The following is an 18206-nucleotide window of genomic DNA, read 5'->3' as shown; positions in this document are numbered from 1 at the left end:
CAACAGGCACTGGTGTGGCAAGCCCTGACAGCTGGCCAGATGAAACTGAGCTGTGACGCCTCATATAGCCATACCAATAAACGGAGTGGTATTGGTTTTCTGTTACGAGACCACCAGGAGAAAACCAGTTTTGCAATGTCTAACCCAGTTAGCTTCTCAGATATTCTGATTGGTAAGGCACTTGCAATCCGAGAGGGATTACTGGAAGCCATCTTTGAAGGAGCTCTCAACCTGGTGGTGGAGAATGACAATCAGGAGATCATATCTTGGCTACAAGAAGAGGAGAATGAACCGGCTGTGATTGTGAGACCGATTATCGAAGATATCAAACACATTGTTACTTATTTGATGCGTGTGTGTTTCAGTATATTCCAAGGACTGTGAATGTTAAGGCAGACATCCTTGCTAGGAGGGCCCAATCCATTTCGGATAGGACTGTTTGGCCTATATACGACCCTTGCTTTTCTACTCCAGATGGATAGGAAGCTTGATGTAATCCGTTTTCATGTCTAATGAAATTTCTTTCTACAAAAAAAAAGACAATATCAAATAAGGGACAAATGACTCTGTACCAAAACATTGGATGGGGCAAAATGGTATTTTTATTTGCTCCATTTCCCCAAGTTCCTCTAATAGATGGGGGTGGATCCCACTCGGGCAATGTGCTTGGATAGGGGTAGGGTGGTCATTTCCACCCCCTCGATTAGAGGAACTTGACGAAATGGACCTGCCCAAGAAATGGAGCAGATAAAGATCCGGTAAAATGGCCACCCTACACCCCATGAAAGGTGAAAATCCTACACGCTCTCATTGGTTCCTTATGCTAGCGTAAAGGCCATGCTCATGAACAGAAATATCTTTTCTCATCAAACAAATAACAAATCTATAGCGTATTGATAAAACCCCATAAAAAAACCGACGAGAAACCAAACTCAATTGTGCCAGAACCAGACAACACTGAAATGATTCAACTTGGTTTGATCCAATAAATGTATGAAACCAATTAAACCAACCCAATCAGATCAGACTGTTTGACACTTCAATTTGGCCCTCTATCTTATGTCTATACGACTACAAGATGTACTTTAAAACTTGGACCGAGTTTTCCTTCATCCATGACTAAGAGAGAATTTCTTGACTGAGGCCTTGCCTTTGGATGGTGTCCATAGAGTATAATCATATGAGGGGAAATTAGAAATTATTATCGATCCTTCATAAATAAGGGTAAATATTGACAATCAAACCTTTGTTAATTAAGTACCCCTAGCTACCAGCATGGTTATTGGAATAGATATATTGGGCACGGTATTAATTGGTTTGTTTTGATACCGATGTATGCCGATACCGATATGGATGAGCTGATGGATACGAGTCTACATCCCACGACCAGATCAAAAAACCAAAAGAGAGAAAAAGAAGACTACAGGTAGGTATTCAGTTCAACTCTCGCGGATAACGTGAACACTGCCAGACTTCAAACCCCGCTCATGGGCACGTTTCCTTTTCGTCGTATGTGTTATGAGTTATGACAGTGGTCGATTTAAACGTTCCTAGCAAGAGCGTGGGTGGTACCGTGGTAACAGTATTAAGGTCTAACTATTGTGCAGAGTTTGAAGCTTTTTTTACTTAACATGGAATTGAACACAAGTAAGGCTATCTAAAGGCTTTGGATTGAGACTAACTTAGTGGCTGCTCTTGCAATGGCAATTAGGTTTTTAAGGTTTTGTGGTTCTGCTCTTGCAGTGGCAATTAGGTCTTTAAAGGTTGCGTGGTTCTTTATGTCTAGATGGTTTCCTTCGCAACCTTACATGAGATCCATCATTTGGAAGATTACTCATAAATTTTGACAAACTAATGTAGTCGTTGATCTCTTAACTAAGAAGGCATCAAAATCTTCTTATTCTTTTTTCTTATGGACAATCATCCTGATTTTGTGGGACACAAGGTCGTGTGAGATGCTTTGGGAAAGGCCCTATTTTGTATTGAGTAATTTTGTGTCTGCTAGCTAGAGTTGGTTTTCTTGTTGATAGCAATGTAATAAGAGAAGTCTATTGGGTGAGCACACTTGGGTATCTACCTAGGGGCAGAGGCGTCATCTCATGGTACCCTGTGAGAGAGCGTAGGAAACATCACCTAGTAGAGATCTTTTTCCCTTATTATTATTATTGTTATTTTTTGTAATTGTATCTCGACCATGGATTTGGTTTACAGTATTGGATTTGGAATCGGCTAGTTTTGAAACTGATACCAATATCATTACGTATCTATTTGTATTAGCTGTCCATATCGTATGATCGATTCAGTATTGGCAAGGTAATAGGATCAGTGTTGGCTGATAGCGATACAACGGATCTTATTCCAATTCCTAAAACCCTGATTTCTTCTGGATATTACCCAAACGTTAATCCTGCAATTGTATATTCCTCTTTTAATTACAATTTATGTTGACCTTCAACAAAAAAATGGAAATTATGTATCATTACATGTGTTAGATTGGGAATGAACATTTATGTTAATTGAATTTCTTTTAAAGAGTAAAAAAATTAGGCTTCATCAGATTACAAATGAAGAGAAGAGAAGATAAATTAATTTATTTTTAAAAATAGAGATTTTATAATCATGATTACATAACATAGCTAAAATTCTTATCATAGTTGGTGATTATAATTTTCAAATGTAATCTTTATTTTACTTTTCAAATCAAAACAATTTGTTGCAAAATTAAAAGAAGAATTTTACACACAATCATGTTAGGTAATGCAAAATTAAAGGAAGAATTTTACACACAATCATGTTAGGTAATAATAAAAATTTCATTTTAGTATTAATTTAATTCACTTTTATTCCCTTTATTTCCTTTTGTGATGAAATGCAACCTTACTTTTATTGTAGGAGTGGGGGAAAGTTTTTTTTTTTTTTTTAATGAAAAAAAGTAAATTAAACTAATTAAAAAAAAAAAAAAAAAAAAACACACTTGGGTATGATTTGAATTCAAGGATTTGCTAACAAAAAAACCTAGAATATGTGAATCTATATGTAACACCATCTCCATTTGGTTGCATAAAAAATAAAGAATTGAAATTATATTAGACCTAAAAAAGAAACCTTTTTATTCATTACATAACACATCATTATTTTCAAATAATTCAAAAACTAGTTACTAAATTTGATTTTATTTTTACAATAAAAAAGTAAAATAAATATTACATTAATGGATATAATTAATAAAAAAAATAATTTTAATAAGATTATACAATCATGTTAAAGGTGTCAGATGGTGTGGTATCGTTAATCCAGTACGGTTTTGGTTTGCATTATTGGAATGCATTCTAAGTTGATTTCGCATTCTCGGTCAAAAATGTGAAATCGATTTAAAATACATTCTACTATTTTTATCATCTGAAAATACGAAATGGACATAAAATGCATTCCAAACACTGCCTAAATGTTTGTTAGATGAAACTTTTGAAATTTGTATGTGAAAGTTTCTGATCAATCTCAAAAGTACAAACCATCTTTTTTCTTCTTACGTTCCATGTATTTTAATCCATCAAACTGATTGTTAGTTATTTTTTTCTTTATTTCTTTGGTTAGAAAAAACCTTAAACCACAAGAGGACGCATACATAAATTTGGATAACATCAATTATCCAATGAAGAAATTGATCCATCCAACAAAACTGAAACCACCTCCTAAAGCAAAACATGCTAAAAGATGATCAATTCTTAATTACTTTTCTATCTACTGAAAGAAATAAGAGCCTAAGAATAGAAGAAATTTCTCAACTATCTAGAAATAGATTATATGAATTCCAGTATAAATCTCTTTTAGTATTAATCTCATTATGTGAGCTTATTTTGATAGGTTGATGACAATCTATATGAAGATAACATTAAAATAGGCCATTTAAAGAAATGATTTTAAACTTGGAATAGAGGCAAATTGTGAGGATTGGAATCAGTTGGAATCAATCCCAAAACCCTAAAAATCGCCCCATTAGATCGATTCAATTCTGATTTTGAACGGTGATTTTAGGGCATTGGCATTGAAAGACAAAATTTAATTAGTTATCCCTACTATTAAGATGAAAATGATCTCAATTAATTCTTACCAACCTCATGAATGGTGTTAGGGTTGGCACTCACTGTCTAATACGAATATGTCATGTTAGATCTTTTGCACCGAGAACATTGGCTATGGGGGGAACCATTTATTTTCTCAATAGCTGATAAACCATGTGACAAATTTGCAAAAGCATATTTGTGAGATTTGTTTTTTTTGTATGGACACAAGTTCTTGTGCATGAACCGTGCATGGTGCACAAGACCTTGGATAGGACAAAAGCCCCATTGGAATGAAAAATGCACTTCTCCTTATTTGATGAATCATTGATCCCTACCCCTTATTTGTTTATGATCCAACTCCAATGGTTACACTAGCACACACGTACATTCTTCTCTCTTTCTCCTCACATGAAATGACCTCTCTACATTGTATACAAAATAGTTTCATTGCTCCTCAATGCTATGCTCTCCAAGATCTGACTCCTCTCCAGAGAACCCAATGCCCAGGGAGTGTCCAGGGAGCATCCAAGGGCTGGGTTATACCGCACACATCCCGACACACACATTCAGTCAGTCATCGGGATGTGTGCGGCATAGCCCAGCCTTTGATGTCTCCTTGGACGTTGAGTTACCTGGAGAGGAGTTCAATGTACTCTCAATACCGTTTGCTCATCGCCAGAGAACCCTTCCCTTGCGAAAATTACAAGATGGGTGTAGGAGTGTCAAATTTAAGCCAAAACAAACTCTTATCAGGTCAATTTCGGTCCGGCCTTTTACAAAATCAGTACAAACCGAAACAGACCATGATGGATTGAAAATATATATATATATATAAAATCAAACCGAACCCAATAATTATTAGAAAAAAATGTAAAGGGTAATCATTCGTATCACTATGCCAAGTGAAACAGTTCATTTCACTATGACTTTTTTATCCTCATAAATACCTTGGTTGAGTTGAAGTGAGGAGGTCATTCTTGTAAAATCATGATTCCTCTGAACCTACGTTTCCTTCTTTCTCTCCAGCTCCTCTCACGCTCTGGAGTTTACTACCAATACCATCCCCGTCACCAACTACGACGATTCTCACGCTGTCCTTACTCCTTACCCGCGGTGGAAAGTCTATCCCTCTTTCCACCAATCACAAGGTTTGTTCGTTCCTGTGACTGTCTACCTCTCTCTGTTAATTGGAAGGTTGGCGCTGAAGAATAGTTAATTTGGATTTATAAGCAGGGGTAGGGGGCAAGGCACAACAGGTGGCGGGGGAAAGGGTGCTGCGGGGTGTGCGGGAGAGGATAAGGACCTGGAGGGGGTGCGGGGAAAGAGAGAGAGAGAGAGAGAGAGAGAGAGAGGGGGGGGGGGGGGGGTACCATCAAAAGATGGTGAAAGCAAGGGGTAAAGTGAAACGATTCCTCAATCTCCGTTGGGGTGGGGCAATGAGATAAGAGGGTAAAATCCTTTGGGTATAAGAGGTAATGGAATTGTTGAGGTGAACTAATTAGAATTTTTATTGCATGCGGTTTTTTGACCGGTGCAGTTTTCTAGTGCCTCTCACAAGAGGAGGATGGACTCTAGCTGGATAGAGTGCTCGATCAGATGCTCTGGGTGGGTCCCACACCCCTCTTATGAGAGGCACTAGGAAATCGCACCGATTAGGGAACCGTAGACGATCACGATTCAACTAATTGTGATCAACCTCAATGAAGCATCTTCGGCTCCTCTTCTTGGAGGGCATCACCCAATGAGTGTCCAATGAGGCATCTGATGGCCAGGCTGTGTCGCACACATCTTGGTATGTGTCCAGTCAGCCATCAGAATGCGTGCGGCACAACACAATCATTGGATGCCTCATTCGGTGATGCCCTCCAAGGAGAGGAGCCCAATCCTTTGACATTCGGGGGACTTTTTTTTAAGAGGGGGGAAAGAATCTTTATCACCTCCAGTTCCCCAATTCCTCTAACAAGGGAGCTGGAATGACCACCCTAGTCCTGCCCAAACACTCTAACCGGATGAGGTCCACCACCCCTATTAGAGGAACTGGAAACTAGGCCGGGCAGGACACTTGATGGAGATAATTAAAGGGTAATGGATGAGACAAAATATGGGGGAAAATGGGAAACGCCGGTGTAACTTTATAATTCCCATATGAACCGGGAAAATGTTTTATGCGGACGGTCATATTGGATCAAAATTGGTCCCGCAACCACATGGGCCAATCATCAAATTAGGAAATTACGACAGCTCGGTTTAATCCATAAAGAACTTGTTAGTACAACTCAACGGGACATAGATACCATCGGCTTCGCTGTTAGAACTTCTTAGAGCTGGTGTTTGTGACGCCGTTAAAACGGTTAACGGTGATAAAACCAATCTAACTCTCCGAATTGGACGGCTCATGTTTGGAGGAAGGTGGGGTTGTTCTTCCACCGCCGTTTATCCACACAACTCCGCCTAATTTTTTTTTTCACTTGTTTTTTCTTTTCTCTTCCAAAGCCAACCAAATCTCAATTCTCCCGTGTTTTTGTCTCGCTTTCTTTCTCTTTCTTTCTCTCTCGCTCGGACTTGCCGGGCGAGGGTTTGAAACTCGGAATTTTTACCGGAAAATTGATCATCAGTCGCCGAAAAAACGATACGTTTGGGTGATGGTGCAAAGAGCCGGACGAATTAAATCTCGTTTTTTTTTTTGTTTAAATATTTAGGAAAAACCAAAAATAATATAATACACACATACTCTCTTTCTCTAGCTCTCTAACTTGCAATGCAGGGAAAAGGAAGGAGGGTATCATAGCTTTGGAGGTCCTTGCACGGCACAGATGCCGAGATCCCTTCTTCAATCCCCTTGCCTTATGCCGTAATCCATTCCATGTCCGTCTCTCTCTCTCTTCCTTCCTCTCTCAGCTCTGTAATCCATTTGGTTTAAATGCTATCACTTTCTCTCTCTTTCAGTTTTCACCTTTGAAATAGCAAAACATCTGCACACAGGAGTTTGATAGATAGATAGAGAGAGAGAGAGAGAAAGCGAAGACGGCTAGAAGAGGAGACGATACTTAAAGTGGTGAGTTTTTATTGTTTGCTTTGTTTGCTTTTTTGCGCTCTCTTTCTCTTCTTTTTTTTTTTCTACCGTTTCAAAATTTGGTGTTGAATTCATGCTTATTTTCGGTCTTTCTGTGATCGGCTAGTCTCTTGATTGTGTGATCGAGTATGCTTCGGTCCAAAGGTGGCATCTTTATCGGTACTTATGACAGGTTTTGAGGTCATGATGCGATCTATTGCATGAATTTTAGGTTCTCTCTAATGTATGATCTCCCGCCGATCTTTGCTGGACTTTATTCTTGCCATTTTTTTTCATTCCTTCGCCGTTTTTAATTGTTGCCGATTTGTGATCTCTTAAGCTTTTCGATTTATATTATTGAACTATATTGAAATTTGGTTGTTGGAGCCATCATGCGCTCGGAATTCTAGTTCCTGGAGGAAGAATTATGATTTAGGAAACATGTAATTTCTTGATCTCATTAAATTGTTCTGTTGTTGATCTATTACTTCGTGGTATGGAGTGATTCTTTCTTGTGAACGTATATTTGCGCTCAAAAAATTACTTTTGATTTCCTTAATCGAAGTACGCATTCTTTTGGCCCGATGTCATAATAGCATATATTTGACCATCCTTCTCTGCATTTGTTCCGGTGATCCTTCACTGGTACAACTTAATTGGTTTTCATGGTTTTCTTCATGTTGATCAGACTGATATCAGTTTTCGTATTTGAAGTTCTGAATCCTCTTGTGTCTTTGGTCTTAGTGTCATCCAGATTTAGGATTTTTAAAGGACGCCTGAAGAAGGTGGTCTTGGATTATCTGTTCGACTTCACAAGCTGTGCGGGGGCAGCTGTAGAGATGCCAAGCTCTGAATATTAGTCTGTTCTGAGGTTTTTTGGTTCCCAACTTGCACAATGCCATCAGAAATAATGGATCAACGGGGTTTGTCACCGTCATCTTTCTTTTATGAGGAAATGCGATTTCCTGCTGAGGTATGGGTCGTTTGAAGGCATTGTTTGAGTTAAAATTCTACATTTTTTTTTTTCCTTCAGCAAATTGATAATGTTCTATATTTTAGTATGGCTTCCCTGCTCTGGCTTCATATAGTTTTCCTTCTGTCTTTGCTTCAATGACAGAGACAAGTTGGATTTTGGAAGCCCGAAAGCATGCCTGATCAGCATGGTGAGTTATTCTCTTTACAGAGCAATGTTTCTGTTGTTTGGGGCCATGAAAGCAATCCTTTATGTGGAATCCTTGGTAATTGAAAATCCTGTGCTGTTTGAGCAATTGCTTTATTAGGGGACAGGTCTTCTTCAAATAGTAATTTAATCTCTGATAACTAACTTCTGTAAAAAAATTCCATGTGTACTAGTTTTGTTTTGAATCCTGGCTGATTCAAGATGAAATCTGCATGCATCAAGTGGCTTCTGAAATGTTCGTCTTGTTTCCCTTTTCCCTTTTTTTTTTTTTCCCTTTTTGGGACATTCATATACAGTAATTACTTGTACATTTGAAAATCAAACTTCTTTTGCCCACAAATGATCCGTATTTCACGTGTAGTTATTTTTTATGGAACTTGCGTAGGTTGCCTTTGTTTTTCATATGTATTTTATAGCTTTCACAACATGCTATCTTGTCAAAGCATGGATCTTTCTATTTTAAAAGAATCTTTCTAAAAGCTTTGTTTCTTAGGGGTTATAACTCCTTCCGCTACTTTAATTAAAACGTGATCTTTTTAGGCTGTGTTTGGTTACAAAAAGAAATTCACCATAATTAAACTTTTAAAACTGACGTAATTAGGATTGGGTACGCCTTGATGCAGGAGAATCTTGGACCGGGCCGACCCAATTGGTGCACTACCTTGGACTGACCCAAACCCAGTTGCATACCCATATGAAGACAAACCAGGTCCATGGTTTTAGGGTATTTAGGATTTATTTTGGGGTAGATGCAATCTTTTATTTAGGTGGGTAATATTTTATTCAGTCAATTTTAGAAAGTGGGATACATTTGCAAGTGTTAGAGTTGGTTAGGAATCTTAGGAGATTGTTTCCTTGTTAAGGTTTGTTTCCAAGTTTGATAGGTTTCCTTTGTTAGTGGGATTTCTTTCTTTTAAATAGCTTGTATTAGGATGAAATTTGGAATTAATGAAGAATGAATTGAGGCCTAAGGCTGTGTGCATGTGCACTCCTTCCCCCTTCTTCATGGTTTCTTCTCTTTCCCCCTGCAACTCTGATTTCTTCCAAGCTTCTCTTTTCTCCTTTCCGGTCCCCCATTAAAATGGTTACGCCTTTATTTATTTTTTATCATGGTTATGGCTTACATGCGATACAAAAGGCATAATTCTCGTGGAATTTATGATATGTTTTGAATTGGTGAATTCAATTAGTAAAGAAATTTCTCCTTAGCCAAATGTGTTTATATGGATTCTCTCTTACCTAGAGGATCTCATAATGAATTTTCTTGCCGTTTGGAAGTACCTTTTTACTATGAATTTGGCTGTTGACTGGGTTTTGATAAGTCTTTGTCAGAGAGATTGCTTTGTGAGAAAAATGATAGAGCAACGAAAAGAACAGTGCAATAATGAGGCCATGATCTAGGGAAATATTTTCAATTGGCAATGCAAATTTGGTCTTACTGTGGCATCCTTTCATAGGAAACTGAACATCTTCTGAAGGCTGATATAGTGATATATCTTGTTGCTTGCTTTATTGGAATGATACCTTTACGGTGGTTGTTTTCTTCTCTTTCTTTTTACTCTTCTTTTTTTCCTTTGGGAGGGGGGAGGGGGGGGGGGACACGTAAAACACTGATGTGGTATCAGAGGTTCCCCTGACATGGTAAAAAATTTATTTTATTGCAAAAATCAACAATCTTATTGCTGATTGATCTTCTAATTGCCAGTTTGATATAATCTCTACTGATTCTTTCCTGAAAATGTTTGGATTTAGTGATTTCCCAAAAGCTGAGCTGGAATTAGGAACATGTAGTTAATTATCCTCAATTGGCATTTACCTTTTGAATATAAGTTCTCATTTCCTCCTCCTTCCTTTTTAATTATCTTATGACTCTGTGGGATTACCTTTCTCCAGGAGTGGGAATCCCTGGAATATCGCGGACATCAGGCATCAAATCAGTTGGTTCGTCACCACTGGAAAAACTTGTGCCGGTGGGAGCTCGATCAATTGAATGCTTGGAACTTCCTCAGAATTATCTACGTAGAGACCAGAAGCTGAAGCTTAGCTTAGAGCGGCCGGTTGTAGGAGCAGAGAGAACTGCCAATCTGTCTTTGACTTCATGGGGATCTATGGACCAGGATGCAGGAGCCAGGCCTAATTTGTATGTGCAGCCAGCATCTTATCTTGTGGAAGGGAACAAGATTGATCTGAATGGGGCTCAATATGAAAACAGTCTCTTCTCGAGTTCCCTATCAGAAATATTTAATGGGAAGTGTAAGTTTTTCTTTTTTAAATTGATGCTTAATCACAGCCTATGTATACTTACTGTTGTTGGCATGTCTTTCTGAATTATTATATGTTTGCAATTACAGTCGGTGCATAGATTTCTGGAATCACAATATTTTTTCTCTGTCTAGTTTGTTTGCTTGAGCTTCTGAATTTATTTGCATGATTTATTCGTCGTTGATTTAATCATTGACTTTGTGCCATTTTTGCTCAATGGTGTAGTGCGATTGCCATCAAATGATGTTCTATTTGGACATTCTGTTGGTTCCATTGCCTCCCACTATGAGCAAGAGGAGCCATTTGAATCCCTCGAAGAAATTGAGGCCCAAACCATTGGCAACCTCCTTCCTGATGATGAAGATTTGCTTTCTGGGGTTATTGATGAGATCGAGTATATTGCTCAACCCAACAGTGGGGATGACATAGAAGATTTTGATCTGTTCAGTAGTGGTGGTGGTATGGAACTTGAGGGAGATGATGGTTCCTCTGGGGCCCAAAGGAACTCTGATTTTTCTGGGGGAATTTTGAACGGTCAGCTGGGAGGATCTAATAGTTCTGTTGCTGGGGAACACCCATATGGAGAACATCCGTCAAGAACACTCTTTGTGAGAAATATCAATAGTAATGTTGAAGATTCTGAGTTAAAGGCTCTATTTGAGGTACTTACTTTTATGCCTTACCATGATATAAATATCTTGACCATTTGTTCACCAAATTTTGAGGTTTCTCAATTGGCAGACAACTTATTGTTTTGGTTGTGCAGCAATATGGAGACATCCGTACTCTTTATACAGCCTGTAAGCATCGTGGTTTTGTTATGATTTCTTATTATGATATAAGAGCAGCACGAAATGCAATGAGAGCACTTCAAAACAAGCCACTGAGACGCAGAAAACTTGACATACACTTCTCAATTCCAAAGGTAGGCTCCTGTGCTGTACTTCCCTTTCTCATGCATGTGTGGATATTTCATTTTGTACTAGCTGCTAATCTGCTATGTAATCCAGAAAGTCCTTTGGAAAGAAAAAAGAATATTTATGTACTGTTGGTTTTGGCAGCAGCTTAACTTGGGATCACATAATTCTTCATATAAGGTGCATAGGATCTTCTGTTTACACTTACGATCTGCATGCTTTCACATGAAATATTGACTATTAATTATTTGTTGTCAGGATAACCCATCTGAGAAAGATATTAACCAGGGTACGCTGGTGGTGTTCAACTTAGATTCTTCTGTTTCAAATGATGATCTCCGCCAGATTTTTGGTGTTTATGGAGAAATTAAGGAGGTAAGATGGTTCTTCAATATTTATACTTGTTTTTGTTTTTTATTTTTTCCTAAAGTATAGAAGATCACTAGCTCAGCTAGTTCGTATTCCTGGTATGCAGATCCGTGAAACTCCACATAAGTGCCACCACAGATTTATAGAGTTCTATGATGTTAGGGCTGCAGAAGCTGCACTTCGTGCATTGAACAGGAGTGATATTGCAGGGAAGCGTATCAAGCTTGAGCCAAGCCGCCCTGGTGGGGCAAGACGGTGGTATTGCCCAAGCAAATTAACTTCCATTTTCCTTTTTGTATTCAACCCGCTGATTGGGATGCAAGTTTGAGAGACAAACCTTGCTCAGCACTGTGGGTGGAGGGGTGGCACCAGAACTTTATGCTCATTCTAATAGACAGAATCTATTTCAATTTCAACCCATATAGTTTGCTATTTTTTATTTCACTACCGTTTTTTTCTTTTCAAGACTATTTTTCATCAACTTTTTGTCCAACTTTTTATCCACTGCAAGTATAAATTTTTTAACTGGAATATTCTTCTCTGCAGTTTGATGCAGCAATTTTCTCCAGAGCTGGAGCAAGAAGAATCGATTGTATGTCACCAACAGGGTAGCCCTCCTACTGATTCACCATCAGATTGTTTTGGTATTATTCTTGCCTGATAACAGCTCTAATTTATAGTATAATTTTTTTTTTGTTTATTCTGTCTCATGCTGCATCTTTTACAGGACCAGTGTCACATGGAGCAATTGCATCTACTTGCATAGAAAATGGAGCTAGCCAGGGTGTAAACTCTACAATCCGACCACCTATGAGTCCATTCATTGAGAATGCTTTCCTCCATGGAATCTCTTCAAGTGTACCAAATAGCATACCATCCCCAGTGAGAGTTGCATCAGTTGGTAATCAATCTGGGCTGGTTGAGCCCAATCATTCATTTGGGCATATGAAGTTTGGTTTCCAAGGCATGCCATCTTTTCATCCTCATTCACTTCCAGATTATCCTGATGGGTTAGCTAGTGGCATGCCCTACAATTCTCCTGGCACCATGGCAGCAAATATCAATCCCAGACCAGAAGTAATTGATAACAGACACCTCCACAGAGTAGGCTCAAATGGGCAATCAGTTGAACTTAATGAAGGTGGTATGTGTCAATTAATTATTTAGTTTAGTCTTCTTTAATGACACCGGTTTCCTGCCATTTTATTCATTGATGAATGCATATAAGCATATAATGACGGAGAACAGGAAGATGCATTAGAAAGGAATTCTGAGGTCCAAGTGAAGTAGAAACTGGGAAATTTACTAACTGAACCAATATGCTTTAGGCATAATTGTACAAAATGAAATGAAAATACAGCATTATGCATGTTCAAACAGTAGTGATTTATTATTTAGTTTGTCCTCCTTATAATTGGATTACCATATTAGCAACTGAGACATTACAAGGATCATTTTATTTGGTAGATTTGCTGTTGAGGTATATTTGATGGGTCATCTTCATTTCCCTCGGTATTTTCTCTGTTCTGTCATGTTCTTCTTGTAGTAACCTTACCTCTTAAAATGGTTAAATTTTAATTTTATATTCTATAATGAGGAGGCAAAAAGGCTCGTCACTCCTCCACTTTGTTAGTTGATGCCTTTGTATTTAACCTGGAACATCATATTTATATTCAGCTGGTCATATGTTTCTCATATGCTTAATATTTCCAGATTCAACCAAGTCATCATTTGTTTGGACAAAATTGAGAGGTTCATCTCTTTATTGGTTGGGTTTTCCTTTCAGATTTACAAATAAAGATGCTTGCCAAGGTCTTACCATATGTAGTTTTAGTTTCCTCTATGTTTGCATTGTAACTGGTATATCCTCTCTTTGACAGTGTTTGGTTCTGCTGGAAATGGGAGCTGCCCACTTCACGGACATCATTATATGTGGAGTAATTCCAACTCATATCACCCTCCTCCAGCACCCATGATGTGGCCAAACTCACCTTCATTTGTCAATGGTGTTCATTCTCGTCCCCCAGCACAGCTGCATGGAGTTGCAAGAGCTCCTTCTCATATCCTGAACACGGTTCTTCCCATACACCACCACCACCATGTGGGATCAGCACCAGCTGTCAATCCCTCCATTTGGGAAAGGCGGCATACCTATGCAGGAGAGTCTCCTGATGGTTCCAGTTTCCATCCCGGTTCTCTTGGGAGTATGGGGTTTTCTGGTAGTTCTAACTTGCATCCTTTGGAACATGCTTCTCATAACGTCTTTCATGTTGGTGGTAACTGCATAGACCCATCAATTTCCTCAACTAGTGTTGGAATGCACTCACCTCAGCAGCGACGCCACATGTTTCCTAGCAGAAACCCTATGGTTCCCATGCCAAGATCATTTGATGCTCCTAATGAGCGGATTCGGAGCCGTAGGAGTGAAAGTGGACCCAATCAGATGGACAACAAGAAACAGTATGAACTTGATATTGACCGAATTGTGCATGGGGAAGACACCCGAACGACTCTTATGATAAAGAACATTCCTAACAAGTATGTCGATGAACCTACTTTCTTCTTTAACTTGTTTGAAATGTCACATGCATTTTTTCTCCTTTCTGAGCTGCTAGACACGGAGACTACATTTTCTAAAATTGGGCTATTATTGTCAAGTCAGACACGTGTTATCTTATTTTTGTTTGATAGAATCATAAACATTCATTGGTGTGTGTTAGTTAATCTATGATGTATTGTGTTAAATAAAACAAAAAATTCATACACTTGGACAAATCTGAGAAATATTTCAGGAAGGTCAATCTGAAACTTTGACCTTTTGAAATGTAAATTTATTTAGCCAAGACCATTTATTTTCCATATGCTTTTGTTTCTAAATGTTTTTTAAGGGAAAGAGATCGCTGCCTGGGCCTCTAGAGCCTGCACGCGCATGCTGGCCAATGGGAGTGTGCGTGCAAGCATCAACCTGGGCAGGATTTTCGCCTTTCCATGGGAGAACCGCGGTACTTTCGCGCGCTTCTGTGTCTAGGTGCAGGAGCCACGCGGGTCATGTGACCGGGTAACGTTCTTTTCCCCATTTTTTAAATATACAATTTTTAGTTAATCAGCTTATTGTAAGCACATTAGAGGGCGGACCTTGGCGCAACGGTAAGGTTGCTCCTTTGTGACCTAGTGGTCGCAGGTTTGAATCGGGAAACAGCCTCTTCGCAAAGCGGGGTTAAGGCTGCATACATTATGACCCTCTCCAGACCCCACAGTGGGGGGAGCCTTGTCCACTGGGTACACCCAGCTTATCATAAGCACATCTTTTTATTGTATACATGAATGGACTAAATCACGCTGGAGAAGATGTCTGAGTATGCATTCAATTACTTGTATGATTCTGTATGTCTGAGTATGCATTCGATTACTTGTATGATTCTGTATGGGAAAGAATCCTGAGATCTTTGACACTTTTCTTGCCGATTATATATTTCAAGGTGTTCTTTTCCTACTGTTTTTCTTTTGCTTTTCTCCCAAAATTTATCAACCAGCTTAAAACAAAGATAGCAGCCCCCCCCCCCCCCCAAAAAAAAAAAAAATAAATAAATAAATAAATAAAGAATATAAATAAAAATTAAAGACAAAAATGTCACCCAACGAGAACTGGAACAGCAATATCATACTTAGCATGCTGTATTTATCAAAAGATACTAATTATGAAATACATGTTCCTTTTTGGAAATTAAAGCAGTACATAAAGAGTTGAGTTGTTGAACTTTGTGGCTCTAGTTATTCAAGTGCGCCTCTCACCTTGGTTACACAGCACTTGATCTGATTAATGATTCTAATCCCAAATGTCAATTGTTTGTTGGTTTTACCTTTCTTCTTCTTCTCTTCCTTTTTTTTTTTTTTTTGGGGGGGGGGGGTGTGGGGAATAGATTTTACCTATCCTGATTTTTCTTTAATCCAAGGTCAGCCTGACTGCAATGACAAGGATAATCCCTTGTGGGGTGATCTTTTTCTGGGAGACTTGCTTGTCTGTGTCACTAAATTGTCTTTTCATCAGTTATTTTTCTCTCCCCCCCAGTAGTAAAATGTCTTTCATGCTAATATGCAGCGTGTTTCTTTTCTCCCTCATTGTGCACTCAGCCTGTTTGATGGTGTGGTTATGATTGTAGGTATACTTCGAAGATGCTTTTGGCTGCAATTGATGAACACCATCGAGGAACGTACGATTTCATTTATTTGCCAATTGATTTCAAGGCAAGTTCAAGTGGTTATTTTGATTTCTTTAGTCATCAAATATTTTCTTTTTGGGAGGGGGGTTGTGGAGTTGGAGGTTTTGGCAGAAAAGAGCACTGGAAATCCTTCATTCTGTTTTGTTTCCCAGCTGACTCAGTTTTCAACATATTTGTTTATAGAACAAGTGCAATGTGGGTTATGCTTTCATCAACATGATTGATTCTCTCCACATAGTTCCTTTCTATCAGGTTTGGTCCTAGTACCCTTCAACAAAATATGAACTTTGTACAAAAGGAATAATTGAGGAAACAAAATTATGTTTACTATTTTACTAAATACAGGCGTTCAATGGTAAGAAGTGGGAGAAGTTCAATAGTGAGAAGGTGGCATCACTTGCATATGCTCGTATCCAGGGAAAGGCTGCTCTTATTGCCCATTTCCAGAATTCAAGCTTGATGAATGAAGATAAACGATGCCGCCCTATTCTGTTTCATTCTGATGGTCCAAACGCAGGAGATCAGGTATGAGCATCACATGATTTGGCAGTTTAAGTACTCTTCTAGTTAAAAAAGAGTGTAAAACTGGTGCATGAGGCTCCTGCTACTGTAGGGTTTGGGAGGGGCAAATGTATGCAGCCTTACCCTCGCTTCGTGGAGAGGCTGTTTCCATGTTTCAAACCTGCAATCTGATGGTTGCAATAGCGCAATTTAACCATTGTGCCAAGGCTCGCCGACTGTACTCTTCTAGTAGTTATTCTGGTCAAAGAAAATTTGATGAAGTTTGCTCATGTGTTTCTGGTTAGTTTTTTCCTGAAAGTCCAGAATATGTGAGGCACAAGACATGCACCAAGCAGTTACATGGTTACAAATCTTACAATTTTAAGGGCTATTGTTACTAGGACAGCCTTTTTTTTGTTCTTCTGATGATTGGGCAGCTTCTATTTTATCAAGTACTATATGATTGAAATACCTTATGAAAGGTAATAGAGAATCTAAATTTTATATTTTATGTTGCTAGGAGCCTTTCCCCATGGGGATCAATATCCGTTCAAGACCCACCAAGCCACGGACCAGTGGTATTGAGGAGAATCATCAAGGAAGCCCATCAACCTCTGCAAATGGGGAGGAATCTTCCAACGGAACAGATTCTTTGTCGGGTTCTGCCAAGGACTCAGAGTGACCATGCCGCTTTTTCCTGGCACTAACATTAAGAGTGTTGAAATCAAGTAATATGAACTTCTCCTGTTTCTAGTAACTAAATATTAGCGGTTCGATGACGGATTCTTTTCAAATTTTGATACCAGATTGTGTAGCAGAGCTGAGGGTATTTTTTTGTTTTTGTTTTGTTTTGTTTTTTTGGCCCTTCCCTCCCGTTGTTTTTGTCGTCATTTGAAAATTGTAATATTGAAGTTGACAGTGAGGGTAGAGAAGGCACAACAGAGAGGTCCTCAAGATTTTGGATTATAACGAGTGACTGAAAGTGTACAGGAGTTTCTGAGCAAGGGAGGGATGTTTTTGCTGTGGTTTGAGGATACTTTCTCTGCTTCTCTTTTCTTCCCCCTATATATATAATTTTTTTCCCTTGAAACTTTACCCCTGTTTTTGGGGTTGGAGACTTGTTGGTTTTGGCATTGGATTGGACGGTGTTGAGACTTGAGAGAGAGAGAGAGAGATAGAGATCTGGTTAAAATTTTGAAGTGGTGTACTTAAGGAGATGCTGAGTCCCTCTAAATCTAGGGTGTAAGCTGGTCCCCTATTTTGGGTAGTGCTTCCTTCCGAGTTCTTTATGGCTTATGCTCTGTATTTATGATCTCTGTCGCTAAATGTATAGTAAGAAAATTTGAACCCGAGTGGTCCCCAAGTGCACCAAAATCGTAAGATAGCAGGATCTGTTTGCTGTTTTCAGTAAGGATTGAGATCATTGGTGCTGTCTCAGCCTAGCAATTATGAAGATGAGATCTAATTATGTGCGACTTCTTGGTGCCCTGATCCATACAGGTTAGATCGGATTGGCCAATTCGGTGTGATCTGGATCAGAATAGGCAGAGGCTGGTCTGTATTCTGACCGATCCTGGTACGGTCACATGGGTTACAGAACATTACCGATTTCAGAGCTGATTCAGATCTATTCCGATTTGA

General features: G+C 38.9%; 1 protein-coding gene across 4 annotated transcripts; it reads left to right on the top strand.

The window, feature by feature from the left end:
* Positions 1-6551: 6551 nt before the first annotated feature.
* On the top strand, positions 6552-17601 carry LOC122656915 (protein MEI2-like 4). Of its 4 annotated transcripts, XM_043851610.1 has the most exons (17): positions 6552-6929; positions 7011-7119; positions 7888-8089; positions 8234-8279; positions 10190-10549; positions 10784-11220; positions 11325-11483; positions 11734-11850; positions 11951-12102; positions 12391-12488; positions 12572-12920; positions 12961-12967; positions 13724-14382; positions 16005-16089; positions 16248-16316; positions 16410-16589; positions 17086-17601. In XM_043851610.1, the coding sequence occupies exons 3-17, from the start codon at positions 8012-8014 to the stop codon at positions 17245-17247; spliced, it is 2958 nt and encodes a 985-aa protein (XP_043707545.1). In that variant the 5' UTR covers positions 6552-6929; positions 7011-7119; positions 7888-8011; the 3' UTR covers positions 17248-17601. The 4 variants fall into 4 exon arrangements, with proteins under 4 accessions (XP_043707545.1, XP_043707543.1, XP_043707544.1 ...); XM_043851608.1 differs by having other exon boundaries at positions 6553-6929; positions 11951-12099; positions 12572-12988; positions 13725-14382; XM_043851609.1 differs by having other exon boundaries at positions 6553-6929; positions 12572-12985; positions 13725-14382.
* The last annotated feature ends 605 nt before the right edge of the window (positions 17602-18206 follow it).

Source organism: Telopea speciosissima, chromosome 3 (assembly GCF_018873765.1).
Source record: "Telopea speciosissima isolate NSW1024214 ecotype Mountain lineage chromosome 3, Tspe_v1, whole genome shotgun sequence".
Taxonomy (NCBI): domain Eukaryota; kingdom Viridiplantae; phylum Streptophyta; class Magnoliopsida; order Proteales; family Proteaceae; genus Telopea; species Telopea speciosissima.
Note: the sequence above shows the minus strand (reverse complement) of the source record. Positions and strands in the feature narration are given on the sequence as shown.